General features: G+C 32.3%; 1 protein-coding gene across 18 annotated transcripts in view; it reads left to right on the forward strand.

Moving 5' to 3' along the window:
* The window catches only part of PLEKHA5 (pleckstrin homology domain containing A5), a 205685-nt gene that overhangs the window by 123380 nt on the left and 63967 nt on the right, over positions 1-18338 (forward strand). For 10 of the 18 annotated variants that reach the window (XM_019714633.3, XM_019714629.3, XM_019714631.3 and 7 more), the window contains 6 exons: positions 392-512; positions 3508-3612; positions 5995-6067; positions 11784-11884; positions 15075-15190; positions 15484-15501. In XM_019714633.3, the coding sequence (XP_019570192.3) occupies positions 392-512; positions 3508-3612; positions 5995-6067; positions 11784-11884; positions 15075-15190; positions 15484-15501 (534 nt within the window). The remainder of the gene's footprint in view (positions 1-391; positions 513-3507; positions 3613-5994; positions 6068-11783; positions 11885-15074; positions 15191-15483; positions 15502-18338) is intronic. The other 8 variants (XM_019714630.3, XM_019714644.3, XM_019714643.3 and 5 more) reach the window with 1 other exon arrangement.

The raw sequence follows: 18338 nt of genomic DNA on the forward strand, positions 1-18338 counted from the left end.
TTATAAGCATCAAATGAAATATGTGTGAAAATATTTTACATGCTGTTAATCTGTTCACAAATATTAGTTATTGATAGCATTGTTTTCAATATGAGAACAGCTACTTTGTAACTAAATTTTTAAAGTTTCCAGTTAGATAACCAAGTAGAATATCTGTAATAATGCTTATTAAAGTAAATATGATATTAATCATATCATGTTGTGATTAGAAGTGTTATATTTAAAGTGCTTGTAAATATTAAGCTCTGACCATAGAGCTTATTAAGCTCTAATTAGTATGTAACTGTTTTTAAAAAGTAGGACACCAGCATTGTTAACTCTAGGGGAGCTTTATTGTAAAGTAGTTTACATGAACAGCAAGTTCTAGCATTCTGACATACTATATTTTCAGGACTGTTCCAACTATGACATCTGAAGAAAAGAAGGAGCGACCTATAAGTATGATAAATGAAGCTTCTAACTATAACATGACTTCGGATTATGCAGTGCATCCAATGAGCCCTGTAGGCAGAGTAAGTTATTTTGCTTACTGTTAATAATTGATAGCTGGTATAATTGGTAATCAGTATCTTACTAATACTCTTAATGGACTTTAGAATTATAGAATCATTATTTCATTTTTTTATTACATGAACCTAATTACATTCAAGGTAATTGACATAAGAAACAATGGCTTGGAATATAATGTAATAAGATTACATTTTAATAAGTTAATGACTTACATTTTTAAAAATATTATTGAGTTCATGTTTTGAATAATTTTACAAATATGTAATGCATGTTTGTATGAGAGAATGGCAGTACTGAATCAGCTTAAATTTTAAAGTTGAAGATTAGTACAGAGGGTGTTAAAAATGTATACACATTTTAAGAAAGGAAAAAATAATTAAAATTGTAATACTCAATATATACTGATAACAAAAGATGAATGCAAGTCATGTTTGACTTCTGCAATTACAAGAGGTGCTCAAAGTGTTTACCATCAGCATCCAGACACTTCTGATTACGAAGAACTACTACTGCCTGAGCGACATTGACGAAAGTGTCCACTTGTATACTCCCCCCCCCCCCCCCCCCCCCCCCCGTGTAATAATGGCCTAGCAATTCTATTTTCTGACTCTTAGGTATGCCTAGATTGAGCAGACTTGCACTATTTAAAAATAAATGTAAAATTCCTACTACTGAAGGAAAATTCTATACCAGTGTGCTTGATGACCATAAAGTATCTAGTAGAATCTATTATATAAAAAGTGCCATAGCCATGTGGAAATAGAAGTGGGTGGTTTTTCTTTGTAATCAGAAACAACAATGTTAATAGTTTAGTCTGTGATCTTAGAGTTGTGTGTCTACTTTAAAACTTGTAGTTATTGTTTCTTGTACTTTAAAATATGTTATTTTAAATTTAGAACCTTAATATAAAAATTTCTTCAAACTTGGATAATTTGCTAGTAAATCTGAATAACTAAATAGTTGCCTTAAAGTTGCTGCTCATTTCCTAAATTAATGGAGAGCCAGAGAATCAAGAGATGATAAAGAATAATCTTTATTTATTTAAAAAATAATTAATATTTTATAATAGTTAAAGAGCTGTAATAGTAAATTATGGTTATTGTAAAGAAATGGTAAGTAGACAGTTATGTATTTTAAATGCCTTTTAAGGTTTTATAAATGTAATTTTATAGACTATTACAAGTAAATGTAAATTTTCAAAAAAATGTAATTTTTAATTTTTGTATAGCATAAAATGCTAGTCAGATAACTGAGTTTTAATGCTTCGTTAATATATTTTAATTAAATCTAAAAAGATGATGGGTGAATTAAAGGCCACTAAGTCATTGTCTGAAAATAAAGTTGGATCTGTGCCTCACACTTTACACCAAAAGTTTTCTAGGTAGATGAGGTGTTGAAATGTTAAAAATAAAACTATTAATGTACCACAGAAACAATGGAAGACAAAGAAAGAGAGAAAGAAAAAAAGGAAGGAGGTAGGGATGGGGGCAGGGACTCGGAATGTAGCTGGACTTTCTAAATATGTCAAATTGAGAAATTCAGGTATAGAAAATTATCATGCACGCATAATATCTGTAATTCATGTAACAAAGAATTCCTTTATAATTAAAGAAGTGCTATGAATCAATAAAAGGCTTACAACCCAGTTTTTAAATGGGCAAATACGTAAAATCACTTTCCAAGAAGGAAAAACAGAATGTTACTCTTAAAATATATGAAAAAAGATGCTCAAATTCATTCATAATATGAAAAATGCTAGTTAAAACCCCAAAGGGCACTATTTCCCACTTATCTGATTTGCAAAGATTAAAAAAGTTTTATAGCATAGGCAAGAATGGGAGTAAATAAGCATTCCCTTTATGTAGTGAGCTCCAAGAAATAGTGAAACAAAAGTGTAGGTGTTATATGAAGTCATTTGAGGTAAAAAGAGATATTCCATAACTGAAAACAATTATTTTAGATGGATAGACACACAGATGCACACAGTGATATAGGTTGCCCCAGAGGCTTGTGGGTAGGGGTGAGAGAGAAGTACACTGGTCCTTGTGTTTCTTTTCATACCATTTGAGTTTTATATTGTGTTTAAGCATTATCTGTTCAAAAGTAAATTAAAATTTATTAAACTAAACCATGTTTTAGGAAAAGTGTGATTGATATTGGGCCTTAATATTCTATTAGTATGTACTAATGTAAGCGTCACAAAACAAAATTCTAATAAAATACACTAGATAGATTTCCAAAGATTCTAGGTTAAGTTGAAAAATAAGAGATGACTTGATATAACTTACTGTCATAGAGAAATTAAAATTCAACTTCATTGTTTTTATGCTGGTTGGTTTCTACTACCATTTCTGCCAAAATAAATCTTCATGCTAAACATAGCAGTATCTTCAAAGATTGTGTACCCTTATGTGTACTTTTAAGAACATAGTAAAGACCATCTGTTTGGTATCATTCGAGTTCAGAGTTGTCCATAAAGAAGAAAATACTACATGACATTAAGCAGATCCTTCCAGCCTTGTTTTCACTTGATGTGATATGTTTATTTATATTTTATATCTGAGTATTTCTCTTATGACTTGACGCTAGCTTCCTTTAATTGAAACACTATTAAATGCGGATATAAAGCAAAAAGTTCCGTCATTTGGTTTATTCTAATAATTTTTCCTCGAGTCATTCAATTTATTATATAACAGGTAGGACAAAACACTGCCACATACACTACCTTTTTAAAAATTGTATATCCAGATTTCAAAGAAGAAATTGTAAAACTTGTGATCCTTTTGCAATATCCTGGGGGAAGAAATCTTTGTGCAGAATTCTTACACTTAAAAGAACTAAGCCAGCAAAAGCAGAGTTGCAAGAATTTATCTGTAAAGATTAAGTACTGCGAGTTTCAGAAGAATCTGAAAAGAGATTAAAATTATGAAGATGAAATATAAACTCAAACATCTAGGCATTAACACCACATTGTCTGTTTTGCTTTTTTCTATTTAGACTTCACGGGCTTCAAAAAAAGTTCATAATTTTGGAAAGAGATCAAATTCAATTAAAAGGAATCCTAATGCACCTGTGGTCAGACGAGGTTGGCTTTATAAACAGGTATTTTTTCTTTTTTTCTTTTTCCTATTTGGTTTGAGAAAAGGACAGAATCAAAAGGGATTTTTTTCTGCCTGATCTACTTAAGACAGTTATATAAAATGGAAGAGGAACTGCAGAGCAGTTATCTAGGTTCTTTCACTTCTTATTTCCACTAAAGAATGTTAGGGGAACAGTGAAGAAAGAAAAGGTAATGGATGTGACTTAGAACAAACACTGTCAGTATGTTTGTTATAGGTATTTCTAGATTTGAAATTAAATATAAGCTGTATGAAATGTTAGGAATAGCATGCTAAATTTATCCGGGCAGAAAAATTTTTTTGATAGAAAAAAAAACACCACACACAGAGGTGTTCCTTTTTCTATTCAGATAAAAATCATTAGAGAAATGTACAATTATAGACTTCTCTGTTTTAATTTATAGAGAAATCTGAACATAATTTGAGATTTTTCTGATTTTTTTTTCAGATTTTCACTTCTGTGCTCTCATGACTAGACTACTTTCTTAAGTGTTTATGCTATTTTTTTCTTTTACTTTTCTTGTTTTCCCGTTTACTCAAGCAATGATTCACTCTCAGACACCCTGATAAGTTGCGGTTTATATTGTTCTGTTGTCTGGGAAACCTGATAACTAAGCTTTTTGGGAACATTGTCTTTAGTTACGGAATTAGTTAGGATGCATGTACATTGGGTTTTATGACATCTATTTTAACTGCTTAAAGGATGTGTTTTCTCTTGTTACTTTCTGATTTGCAGCTGGGTTTCAGATAAGTGACCACCAGATAACTGAGATGATATATTTGGCATTCAAGACCTTTATCTGTCTTTGTTCTTTCTCTCTGATTCTACATATGTACAGATGATACAGACTAAGTTAAATAATAGTTCATTGATGATGCATATTTCTTCTGTCAAATATCGCTAATTGCTTTCAAATGAGCTAATAATTATAGTTATTAAAATTCATAATAAGTTTGATATGACACATTCACTAAACATCGTTCCACCTGAAAGTTGGGTAGTAGCTAAACTAACGTATTGGAAGAGGGAGGACCATCTTGAAATCTAGACATTTCCCAATCATTCAATTTCTCACTGAGTTGATTGTGTATGTAATTTAGATACCAACTTTTCATTTTTGTTTAACAATCATTTACTGTATTTTAACCATCTGATATTTAAACTTACCCAAACTGAAAGATTTTTTAAACTAGTTTTTCTAATAAAACCAATTTATGTTCCGATAGCTCACTACAATATTGAGCCTAAGAGAGGTTAGGAAACTTCTTATTTAAAACCGTTCATGTTTTGTTTCTTGAACCCTTGGTAATTTAGTACTGCAAAAGTATTACCAATCAATTTCTCTACCATATTTATTTTGTCATAGATTTGACTTACAGAGAATATTTGTCACTTACAGAGCCACTTGTGACTAGAGAGTATTTGTTTGTAGAGCTGCTTAAAAATCTAAACTTTTAAAAATTATCTTTACTAAAGAATGAAAAAAATTAGAAAATTGAAAGTACCATATACCAGTTTGTTTTTTGTTTTTTCCTTTCCTCGAAGTAGCTGTCGGTTTTAAGGACAAATCTTTTACTTCGAGAGATTTTCACCCATATAATTTCTTTAGTTCCACAGTAATTATTCAGTGATGGTCACAACTAGAAAATAATTGAAAAGTATTAATCAATGCACATACAAACTGTTGCCTTTTTGTTTTTTCCCCCTGTATTGATGTTTTATTTTTTTCTTACAGTTTTGCTTTATTGCATGTAGGAAAATTTTTTATTGAAATTTTAACTTTGTTTGAGCTTTGTATTTTTATGAGTTAAATTACTTTGAAAGAGCTGCCAAATAGGTTCTCTTTTCTGCCACATGAGCAAAATCCAAACTGTATATGTAAGAAGAAACAAATGTTTATGAAATGTATTTATATGCTAAGGCTCCTTTAGCACATTTTAAATCACATTAATCTTTGGAATAATTTCAGTTCACATATTTTTCTTGTTAAAGATTAACATATTTATTAAATCTGGTTTATCAGAATGCACGTACTGCTGTATGGTTACATTATCCTCATGGTAGCAGACATTGTTTAGGAGAGTGAATTTCACATTGCTTACAGATGTGAAACCAAATCAGATTGCTTCAGCAGTATTCCTCTTACATGATAGTATTACTCTTCAGAGACCAGTATACTTGGGAATATCTTCATGTGATACAAGTCCATAGAAAACTACCCCAAAATTTTGATGGGCTTTTTAGTTAAATTACTGTATAGCATATATCAAACACCTTGTTTTTGAAACTTATTTTAAATAAATGCACCAGAAATGAATTTTTTCTGAAATGAAAAAAAAAATTGCATATACTGATTTAATGCAGGACAGCACTGGCATGAAGCTATGGAAGAAACGCTGGTTCGTGCTTTCTGACCTTTGTCTCTTTTATTATAGAGGTGAGTTTACCATAAACTGTCTTAGTGTATTATTTTGTCATTGCAATAGAATAAATATTAAGTATCAGATGCATTTTTAAAGAAAAAACATTGCAATTCTTTTTGTATTTTATTATTATCAAATAGCATCAAGAAATAGTATCATTAACATATAATACTAAGTAATTGAGGTATGACAGAAGACAGCATAGTGCTTCAAGCCGATTAGTCTGAGTTTTGGTCCAGGTTTTCCAGGTTTTGTAATTTGATTGTGTTAATATGATTTGTTTTGCGTAAAGAGCATATAGATCTTCACTCTGTAATGTTATCTTTGAATTCAGTGCCTAATAGATAAAAATCGTGTTTGATGAGATTGTTTTTACTTGTCAGCTTTGTCAGACCTAGCTGTTGGTTGGTCCACTGAGTACCCAATTCTCTTCAGCAAATGATATTAGAATAGCAAAGGCTACTATGATGTATTGGTACATTTTTTTTAATTACAAATGAATGTATTTATTATGACCCCTTTCTGTCCCCCCTCCGTTTTTTTTCCACAACATGGACAAAGTTGTGGAAGGCTGTCAATGTTGGTGAAGAAATAAAGGTATTATTAAGTATGGAATAGCAGTCTTCATTTATCCTTTATGTGTATCATAAACTCCTTTTTTTAATGTTTTTTAGGTTAACAAGTTATTAATACAATTTTAAGCTGAAGTCTCTGTTCATGTGCTATATAACTCTGTTACCTACGAAAGAGTTGGTCCCTAACATTGAAGGGTATACACAGGTTGTACTCTCCATAGAAATCTGCTTCGGCTATAATATCGTGAATCTGAATAATTACTTTGTCTTCCCTTCTTTAAAGTCTGTTTGGAAACCATCACTAAAAAATTAGATTGTCAATGTATAATTAATAATTTATAACTTTTCTAGATAAGTATATCACAAGATACAGGATTTTAGAACCAGTTGGCAGTTTTAAAGTTTACTTTGTGGTGACACAAAAAAAGTGTGGCAGAATTCTACAGTCATCTGTCAAAGCAATAATAATACATATTAACCTTCAAATTTTAAATTACTAGAATTATAGTCATTCCCTCCACTGCAAACTATGGTTGAAAAATACTGCTGAGTCAGAATTGACCAAAGCTATAAAATTTCATTTTGTCATAGAGATGTTAGTCAGGCTGTAATTGTGGTATATCTTTAGTTAAGAGCCAAGCTGACACTACAATTTTCCTTAAAGGTTTTCCACTTTTCCACTCTTTCAGAAAAGTTAGAAGTTGTAACTCGGGCATTATTCCTAACCTTATAATTTGTAATATTTCAGTATATTTATAGACTGTTTAGAGCTTTAGATGAGAACAAGAAAATGTTTGTTAATACTTCTCATGCAAAAATGTTTTAATGTTAATTTGCAACAAAAACAACACTGAATTCCTTGTAATTTGCTCGAAGATAGGTTCTCCTCATCACTTTTATTAAAATAGAAAAACTTTTCACCTAATTTGAAAAAAGTAAAGGTAATTGTAGAAATAATGTTAAGTATGAGATTCCATACTAATATTAACCCTATGCATTTTATATCCAGTATATGTGTTAATTTTAGTATGGTTCCCCAGCTAGGAGTAATGAAACCAAAAAAAAAGAAAGAAAAAGGAAAGAAATACCATTTAACTCATTTCTATTCTTCAGGTGGTTGGAAAGAAGTATATGCTATTAGACACTTTCACTATTTTACCAGTAGGAAATGTCAGCTTTTAAATAAAAACTCAGATTTTAGTGAGATGATCATAATAGCTTGCATTTTTTGAGTGTTTTCTATATATATTTGCTGACCTTGTAACATAGATGATCTATTTCATCTCTTCCTCACAGCCACCTGATAAGGTGGGAAATCTTATGCCCATTCACACAAAAAGGGACAGCAAGGTCAAGTTGTTTGCCTGAGGCCTCACAATGAGTAACTGTAAGGAACATTTTTTAACCACCAGTTTTGGACCCTGTCCAGATTGCCTCTTCTCCTGTATGCTGAATACAGTGGCCTCATTTATTTCTTCTGTATTTCTCAAAGCATCTAGTATACTAACATACGGAGTGTGCTGTCAGAATTTTTTAACAGATCAGTTCATGTTTTATAGGTATGGAAAATAAGACAAAGATAAGTGATTTGCTGTTTTTTACAACAGGTTGGCAACCCATACCGGATGTAAGCCCAAGTTCCCACTGTTCTTTGCAGTGTAGCAGGCAGATTGTGAACCCACTGTGATAAATCATGTAGACTGTTCAATTTTATAGTCAGTCTATTGACAAAACTTACTGTGGGACTTAATTCATTCAACAAATACTTATTAAGCAGGACCTGCTTCATCTCAGGTGCTGTCAAACCAGCAGTGAGAGAAAGCTCTCATGAAGCTTACATTCTATGAGAGGTCAGAGAGACAGTAAATAAACTCTGTGAAGTAAAGACCATGATAAGTGCTTTTAGGAAAATAACAGTTATAATATGAAAGACAGGTATGGGGGAAAGTTCTCTTTGGAATGGTGCTTGGAGCAGATATTTTAAGTAGCAAGATGTAAATTACAAGGAGGAGCTAGAGTCAGCAGAGTATTTCAGGCAGGAGGAGTGATAATGCAAAGGCTCTAAGGTAGGAAAGTGTTTGGAATGAGCAGAAAGAAACCAGCATGCCGAAATAAGGGACTAGCAGTAGAGAAGGAGATGGATGGATGGGAGAAATGGAGATCGCACCAATGTAGGACTCGATTGAAGTGTGAATGCTGCTGTAAAAGTTGTAAGGAAACAATTGGATGTTTTTAAGTGTGAGAGTGATATCTTTTGATTTACAATTGGAAAAGTTCACTGAAGCTGCTATTGGAGAATGGGTTATAAAGGAGAAGGGAGGCAGAAAAGACTGTTAGGAGTTATTTTGTAGAAATGATGATTGCTTCGACTAAGGTGGTAGCTAGCAGCGAGCTCTTTTGATGTGTCAGACATAGGTAGTAGGATGTAGAAATGAACAATATGAAACTTTCTCTTTATTGATCTCACAGATTAGCTGAAGGAATCTGAGAGAAAAATTTCAGTCTTCAGTTATGTTGAATGAGTGTTGACCGGGCCTGTACAAGGAAGGGATTAAGAGACAAGTGTGACCCAGGCTAAGGACTTAGCTTGTACAAAGCACTAGTGAACATGACAGATTGGTAAAATTACACATCGGGCTTACTTTAGTGCAATGAAGGTTATATCTGAAGACCTGGCAGGAATACAGGCTAAAAAGTAGATCAAGGCACAGAGGCAGTTGTTTGCTATCCTAATAAATTTAAACTCCATTTTGAATGCAAGAATAACATGATCAAGTGTATATTTTAGAAAAAGTACCCTAGCACTTGAACTAAAAGCCAAAAGACCAATTAACGAAGTATTGAAGTATTCTAAGTGAGCAATGTTAATGAGTAATAAGATTTCAGTCAGTAAATTTGTATGTATTTTTAGTCTTGTTCTCAACCATCTTTAAAGCTGAAGTAGAAAGGGGTGATCTAAAATTTCACTTGAATCCGGTAAAATGATGCGACTCTTGCAGTTCCTCTCCCAGGTTGTGTTCCCCAGGAAGCAAGCTCTGTGATGGAGGTTAATGTGCAACAGCTTATTGGGGAGTGGTTTTGGGGTCACTACCAGTGGCAGGGAAGGGAAGGAAGTAAGATGGGGCAGAGGGATAAATTGGGCTGCCACGCAGTTTTAAAAAGACCCTGCTGACCCCACAGAGAGGTCACTCATTCTGTAAGCATTGCTCACTACCTGCCCTTTGCTTGGCGGGATATGCAGCGCTCTGGGTGATACAGAGGAAGATAGTTGCTTAGGTCAGGCTTGATAGAGAACTAAACAGAAGAATGCCCTGATTAGGGATATTTGAAGAATCTAGTGAAGAATTTTTTGATGGTCATTTGACAGGAGATGAAGATTTTATATGTAGTGTCTTTAATTTTACGTAAAAATGGCAATATTTACTGAACACTTGATTTGCGCTGAGTGCGTTATAGAGTTCTTTATGTCTATTAACTCATTTAACCCTCACAGCAATCCTTTGTGATAAGTCCTGTTTTAGTCAGTTTTATAGTTGATGAAAATAAGAAACACAGCATCAATAAATTGCCCGAGATCTCACAGCTACTTAGTGTGTGGCTGGGAAACGATCCATAGTAATACAGTGAAGTCACCCTATGCTATCTTGTCTCTCCACATTCTGAAATAACTTTAGGAAAGTCAGCTTTTCCAATTTTGCGAGAAAGAATGTATTATTTGATAATGATTTTTTGGTAAAAATGACTACATGAACTGTTTCTGATTATATGCTTTATATAAACACAAAATTGGATTTAAAATTAGAATGTGACTCATTCTTTTACATTGTCATATTCTTTATAATTGACTGCTTTCTACTATTTTTCTTTTAAACTAAATCTGTACCTTTGTTCATTCTTTCCCATATTTGTAAACTATACATGAATGAGGCACAGTATAAGAGTAAAAACAAAATTTTGTTCCATTGTTATGAGAAGGGCTATAGAAATTACCACTATTTAATGCAATTTTTTTTTTTTGGAAATTTACCATATATTCTAGAAATAGGCAAAATAAATAAAATCCTTTGTTAAGTTTATGAAAATAAAAAACATGCCAAGCATTATAAAAATAATTGTTTCTCATTTATGGTTTTCCTCATTGGTGAGTTCATCAGCCTAATACATAGCTTTATTAACTTATCTTATGGATTTCTAACAATGAAGTATATATTTCAACGCTGCCCCCACGCATGAAGTTAATAATGTGAATCTATACTATGCCAAGGTTAATGTCTTACCATTTTCCTAGTTTTATTTTATGTGCTTGCCTTATAGGCCTGTAATTGATTCCTGTAACTTTATTATGTATCAGAATGACTGGTACACGCAAACCTTCAAAATTACATGGTTTTAAAAATACTTACGTATGTGTTTAAAATATATTTGCATATATGTTCATAGTTTAGTTTAAAATATATTTACATGTATGTTCATTTATTCAAAAACTTTCAAACATCTGCTACTCATGGAGCTTACATTCTCGTGGGGAGAGAAAGATGATAAACAACTAAAACATATAGTGTGTCAGTGGTATTGAAGGTGTGGGGGGTGGTAAAGTTCCGGGAAGAAGAGAGAGGGCTCTGGGATGGCTGCGGATGGAAGCAGTTTATAATAGGTAAAGAAGCTCTCATTGGTGAGACATTTGAGCCAAGACGGAAGGATGTGAGCAAGTGAACCACCTGTGTCTTTGTCTGGGCCTAAAATTGTTAGGCATTTAAATCCTGATAGAAATGTCGGTAGATTAATTTTCTAAAGTTTCTGTGTCATTACTTATATGCTAATAGTTTTTTAATCATATGTCATAGGGCTTTGTAAAATGCAGTATATATGCCAAACAAATGTATGCTGTTTTTATGTCTAATTGACATTTTTCTGACGTGTGGGATCAATTTTGATTTGTTTAGGATAGGGAAGCTGGTTGAAAATAAAGAAAAATATATACCTCTGTTACTTAATATTTTTCCTTAAAACCTTATAAAAACTCTCTAAGCAATACATGAATACAGTTCATTTATATATAAGAACATTTTGATTTGACAAAGATAAATTTTGAGAAAATTTATTGTACTTCATGAGAACATTTAAAATTCTAATCAGATGTTCCATTATTTCCTAGATGAGAAAGAAGAGGGTATCTTGGGAAGCATACTATTACCTAGTTTTCAGATAGCTATGCTTACCTCTGAGGATCACATTAATCGCAAATATGCTTTTAAGGTAAGGAAATAGTTATACTTTTTTATTCTGCGTTCGAATCTTGCATTAATTAAAAAATGGATATTGACCCATAGATTATGACAAAAAGATATTTCAATTACCCTCATTTTTACATTTAAAATATATTAATTAATAGTCTTATGGTTGAGTAGGGGAGTGTCCCTTTAATTAGGGAACACATGCTCAAATACTTAGGGGAGTGTCTTTATGACTATAATACTTCCAGATGGTTCTAGATAAAGCAAATATGTTAAAATGCTAATAATTGGTAGATATAGCTGTAGGTGTCCTGGTCATTTTACTATTTTTTAAGGTTACTATATGTTTGAATTATTTCATAATAAATTTAGGGGGCAGAGTACTGTCTGAGACAACTGTGTTTGTTAATAGTTATGTTGTGCATTTATGATCTTATAGAATATTTGCAGAGATTTATTTGGGTCTAAGTACATCATGAACATCAGGTACTTTTGAGAGAATATTGAGGTTAAGACATAAAATTTTTTATTAAATCCAAGCAGACCTGAGCCACCCACCCTTCCCCTAAAAATACCCACCCATCTCAAGTGATATGCTGGTTTGTGGTACATTCTCAAGTAAGAGGCCACTGTAATGCTAAGTTGGCTAGTTTTTGTTTTTGAAACCCATGCTGCATTCTTTGCTTTATGACATGGCTGAAATAAATTTCAGAGGTCAACTGTTTTTTAAAGTCAGTTTTAAATTAAGAACTAAGGGTTTAATGTAAAATTTTCATTCAAAGGGAAAGGGGAGATAAGGGTAACATTCTATTATTTAGCAATGAAAATGTTTGTACCATTATAAAATTAATTTAATTTTTAATTTCCATCCACTTTTAAAGAGTACTCAGGACTGTGTCTGATTTACAACTTTTGTTAATTAACGTGTTACTTTATTAGCTATGGAGAAGAAAGAGCAGGAAACGTACCAGGGTGGTGGGGGTGATGGATGGTCTCAGTGTGACGGTAATAGCTGAGCAAAGACCTGCGGATAAGAGGGGAAAGCTTCATATTGCAGTACATTTCATTAACGGTGTGAACAAGAGAAACAAATATTTTATGATGTTATAGCAAAGTTTAATACTGGTAACTTAAAATAATAACCTTATAAAGTATACATTTAGAACTGTGATACTAACTTAAAATAATAACGTTATAAAGTATGCATATAGAACTGTGATACTAACACTGTTATATGGCCATGGGTTTAAAGTTTTTTGTTTGTTCATCAATTTGGCAAATGTTTATTGAATTTGTATTATTCTTAGGACATTTTGCTGGGTTCTTAGGCTCTTAAAAAAATATTAGGATGTTAAAAGAGCAATAAAAGTGACTGTGCATGTTAAGTATATTTTCTCTGTGATTACGTGATTTAATTTTAATGTTATTTTATCTAACAAGGATAGTAATTTCTGTTTTAAATTCTCTCTTCTGCGATGTTTCCTTTGAATTTATGAGCCACTTTTACTACTAAGTGTTGACATTGATGCCACTGCTTTTCACAATGGTAAGTAGAATTCATAGACAATCATTGAGCACAATTGTGAAACGTAAAGCTAGAAAGGGAAGTTTGCCATCATCTAGTGAATATTTCCATTTGACAGATGGCAAGCATGAGTGTGGTTTTGTAGTATCTCAGGCATGGCTACAACTGGATCTTCTCAGCACCAGTGCTCCTTCCTTTGATCACAGATATAGACAGTGGTCTTTATTCATTTCTCCAAAACCCCGCTCAGACAGTCCAGTGACACTTTAATCATTTTAAGAACATGTGGTTTTAATCATTTTAACAACATGTAACGTTTGAGCTGTTTCTTTTGAATTGTTTCCATGGACAGCTTTATATCTTTTACACGGTCAAGTAAGATTTGTTGGTTATGTAGTTATTTTGATCACTGTGTTTATTGAATTTATTTCTGTCCTGATTCTTTCTGGAAAAGATTTTGAAGAAGCTAATTTGACATTGTAGATAAAGCAGATAGTCAAGATGTTGGGGTGAAGTATGTGGCTCCAGATTTATTCCTTTCATCTTTTTGTGTTTAGCAGATTAACTACATACTTCATACTGTTCTCTTTACCTCATTCTGTGGTGAAAGAGCCTTTGTTTATTTTTCCTTGGCTTTTAGCATCTAATAGGAAACTGTGAAAATAAGGCATTCTTATTTTTTTTTAATTTTATTAAATGTATTGGGGTGACATTGGTTGATAAAATTATATCAGTTTCAAGTGTATAATTTTATAAAACATCATCTGTATACTGCATTGTGTGTTCACCACCCAAAGTCATGTCTCTTTCCATTACCATATATTTGACCCTCTTTACTCTTTTCTACTGACCCCCTAGACATTTTTAAAAGGACATTAAGAATGTTTCCCTCACCTCAGCCTTTTTTAGTTTTTATTTTTTCCTCCTGTTTTGACACAGCTACTGTTGCAGTCCATCTTTGCCTGGTCAGCACATGGGTTAAGCTGAGCACTCAGTGCTTACACTTTAGGTAGCAGTTTCATCAGCTTCTTCTTCATTTTGTTTTTCTCTGTTTCTCTGGAATACAGACAGATTGAACCACCACAAAGAAAGAAACCTACTTACCACTTACTTGGGCCTTCTTCAAACCCAAAATATTTACATTTTAACTCTGAAACTTGAGAATGAAAGTTAAAGGGAAATACCATTTTGGAGTATTTATAAATCATTTATGTTTGTACTGGTGTCTATCGGGACTAGAAAAACGCTTTAATAGCATCTTTTGAGAACTAAAGAATAACACAAGGAAAATACTGTGATATGTACATTTCGATTAATTTTGTTGCTTATTTCTCTGGAACATTCTTGAATAAAGTGGTATGAATTATAGTAAATGGAAGTTGCTAGGGATTTGTACATGGAACAGGCGTGATTAAGTGCTTCATTTCTTACTCCCTTTCCTTCCCATTCACTTTTATTAATTTTTAAAGAAAAACCATAAAGTTAGGAGAAAAAAATCTAATATTTACATTTCTCAACATTGAAGTATATTTTTCTTAAGTCATTAATTTCCATATCTGGATATAAGACAAGTCTGCTTTTTTTTTTGAAATTTGATAGTAATGATCTAAGCAGGGAAATAACTTTCTTTTTTTCCTTTTACAGATCCTATATTCCTATTCAAAACGATCGTATCATTTTCAATCAGGCAGCCCATCCAAACATGCGGACATATTATTTCTGCACTGATACAGGAAAGGAGATGGAGTTGTGGATGAAAGCCATGTTAGATGCTGCCCTGGTACAGACAGAACCTGTGAAAAGGTAAAAGTTTGCGGGGAAATTAATGGTGATTTCCACTTACATTTTATTCCATGCTTTTCAAGTATGTCATTATCATAGTACATATCATTTTAGTAGTCATGATATGAAATCATTTCTTCCTCAGAAAGCAAGGATTAATTCACGTTCTGTATTAAATTAATACACCTTCAGTTAGTTTGAGCTACCACCTGCATTTTTATTCCACCTTTCCTCTTTATTCATTTTCACCTATCAGTGTACTGAGGTGAATCCAGAATCCTAACATTCAAACTGAATGTTCTTTCTTCTTGCAGAATTACCTTTAATTTCCGGTAAGTACATTTTTAATTGTTATCTTAAAACTGCACAAGATAGTGTTTTTTAAGGTCCTAAATCTTAAGAGGATTTATATTCATGAAGTTAATTTCATTGTGGTGTTTTTTTTTCGTTATATTGTATGTTTTTGGATTTTAATAAGTTGAAATAAAATTTTGTGATGAGTTTTATTTCTTCAGCACTTCCTGGTTAATTCTGATTGTTTTATGATGGATGTCTCCAGAAAGTAATTCATCAAGCATTTAGATTATTTCTAAATATATCTGTTTCTTGATGAATTCTACCTTCTTTATTTGGAAAGTCTAGTACTCAGATTCCTTGATAATATAAGTATGTACTGTTAAAATTGATCTGTGTGATTTTTTATTTCCCTGCTTGTACATATGAATCGTTTTAATACTCAACTATATTAAGAACTGGTGAGATGAAATCTGTTTCTAAAGCTATGTAAATAGCAGCTGAATAATGTACTTTAAAAATATTTATTTCTATAATTTAAAGATTTATGGTACAGTTAAATTTTTTTTACCAGTCAGCGATAATTGAGCATGTCTTATATAGGAAGATGCTAACTTGCAAGTTTGCCTTTTTTTGTCTCTTCGCAGGGAATTAGGAGATTGTTAAAATACAAATCTTTAGTCACTTTTTTTAGTATGCATATAAAGTCTTATGACTTATTGATTAAAAGACTTAAGTTGATGCTATATATTTCTTCTTCTTTTTTTTTTAAATATCAAATCTAAAGCAACTTAGCCAATCAGTAGTAATTGAGCTAGGAGAAAATACAGAGAAAAAAGAAAAGACCTAGGATTCAACTCTAGGACACCAATTTTTTAAGAAAAACTAACTCAACCATATTCATATTCTAGGTTGAAAGCTAATAAAAGGAAAATCTGCTTTTGGAATTCTGTGTGTAAAAATGACTGGAATGGACATAGCAGTGAGGTTGTTAGAGAAAAATATGTAGGTGGAAAGAATTAATTCAAAATATTAAACTAATTTTAATTTCAAAGTAAAATTTTTAGAAAATTATTTAGAATACAAAAATAAATATAATGATTAAAATATTTGATTTTCAGATAATTTCAGTATTGTATATTGTACTTAACTCAGAATTTCAGCTTACTCTCATTTTCTTTTCTTGTATTTTCCACTCTAATAAAAATTAATAATTACTCATAATTTAGGGTGATAAGGATGGCAGAGTCAGTATTTGGGTTTGACTTCTGACAACCTGTTAGTTGACTATGTGCCCGTAACAATTTTTAGCCACTTGTGTTGATGTTTTTTTCTTGGTTGGCCAAGAATTACTGAATACTACCTATGTGCCCAGCTGGGTGTCAGTCACCATTATCCGGTAGAACTGACTTATGTTATTCCACTTCTAACTGGCACATTTTTATCTTGCCCTGTTAATCTTGATTGTTCAAATTGAAGGTACCTAATTATTGTACTATTTCATTTCAGAAGTATAGGGAGATTTTCTTTGCTTGTTTTTAGGATAATAGGTTCTCTTTCCTGTGTGGCCAGAATACTTACAAATATGTATCGGCATATGACCTAAAGAGATAAAACATCTAGTTTTTAACTAGATAGTTCATTTCTTCTAAATCCATAAAGTATTTAATAATCTCTGAAATATAATATCATAGTCCCCTAGTGTGCACCTCATTGATGGCATAAAACAATCTAAGCATAATATATAGTCTCTGAATAATTTCCATCTTTAGGCCCATTATTTTCATTTTCTATATTTCCATGTATCTTGTGCAATAAACTGTCACTTTTTAAAATTAGATCACTAGTTTTACAATTATGTTTATTTTAGAGTACATTTCTGAATCAGTTTTACTCTACTTAGAGAAAGTCAGCATGTGTCTTTTTGTAAATGGTAGATTTTTGGAAAAAATAAAGAGAAGAAAGGCAATGCAATTCTAATTTAAAATATAGCTTTAGGTAGACTAGCTGTGACTAAGTTTAAAAAATCTTTTCACGTATTTGATATTCAATGTTAAAAATTCCCTCCCCCCTTCTGAATTTAGCAAGTATAAAATGCACTTTTAGTGTAAGTCTTCTCTGACTTTTTTCTTTCGAGGGAAAGGAGCTTCATAGCCTATCTTAAACTCTCAATATCTAATATCACTTCCAATCTAGGTGCTGTAAGTTATATAGCTAACCTAAATGTGTAGATAGTTCATAACTTTATTCTAAAAAAAATAGTCACATTTTATTTTTTTCTCACTCATTCCAAAGTATCTATAGTTGTATATGTATGGATTATATATTTTCTACGCATCATTGAAACTGGCAGCAATGATACACTGAGGATCCGATCGAAGCATTATTATGTATTGAAATTTGGCCAGTTCCTGAGAGGCTTCCCCCATGGCTTGATCTTGGCAGTTTCATGCAGGTTCAGACACACTCAGTTTGGTCTTGTCAGAGCCTGGAGGTGATTGGTCTCAGGGCTGCTGATGCTCTTCAAAAAGACCTAGACATAGCAACTGGAATGGTGAGCAGTAAAACTGTCCAGTGGTCCAGACACACTGTGAAGCAGCAGATTCTTCTGGTGAGCGATGGACATGGAATACTAGATCCTAATTCAAAAAATTGTTTGAGGAGGTGGAGTGATAATGGTACTGACGTCTGGCAGCCACTGACTTGCTCATCTGGTCATCACAACATCCTGTAACTTTGGTGCTACAATTATCCTCATTTACCAAAAAGGAGATTGAGGCACGGTAAATTTCTGCACCTTGCCCAAAGATAGACAGACACAGTTAATAAGAGGTAGCGCTGGAAGCTGAATACGTGCAGTCTGGTTCCAAGAGCT

The sequence above is a fragment of the Rhinolophus sinicus genome, chromosome 1 (assembly GCF_057876585.1).
Source record: "Rhinolophus sinicus isolate RSI-liver-muscle chromosome 1, RSI-T2T, whole genome shotgun sequence".
Classification (NCBI taxonomy): domain Eukaryota; kingdom Metazoa; phylum Chordata; class Mammalia; order Chiroptera; family Rhinolophidae; genus Rhinolophus; species Rhinolophus sinicus.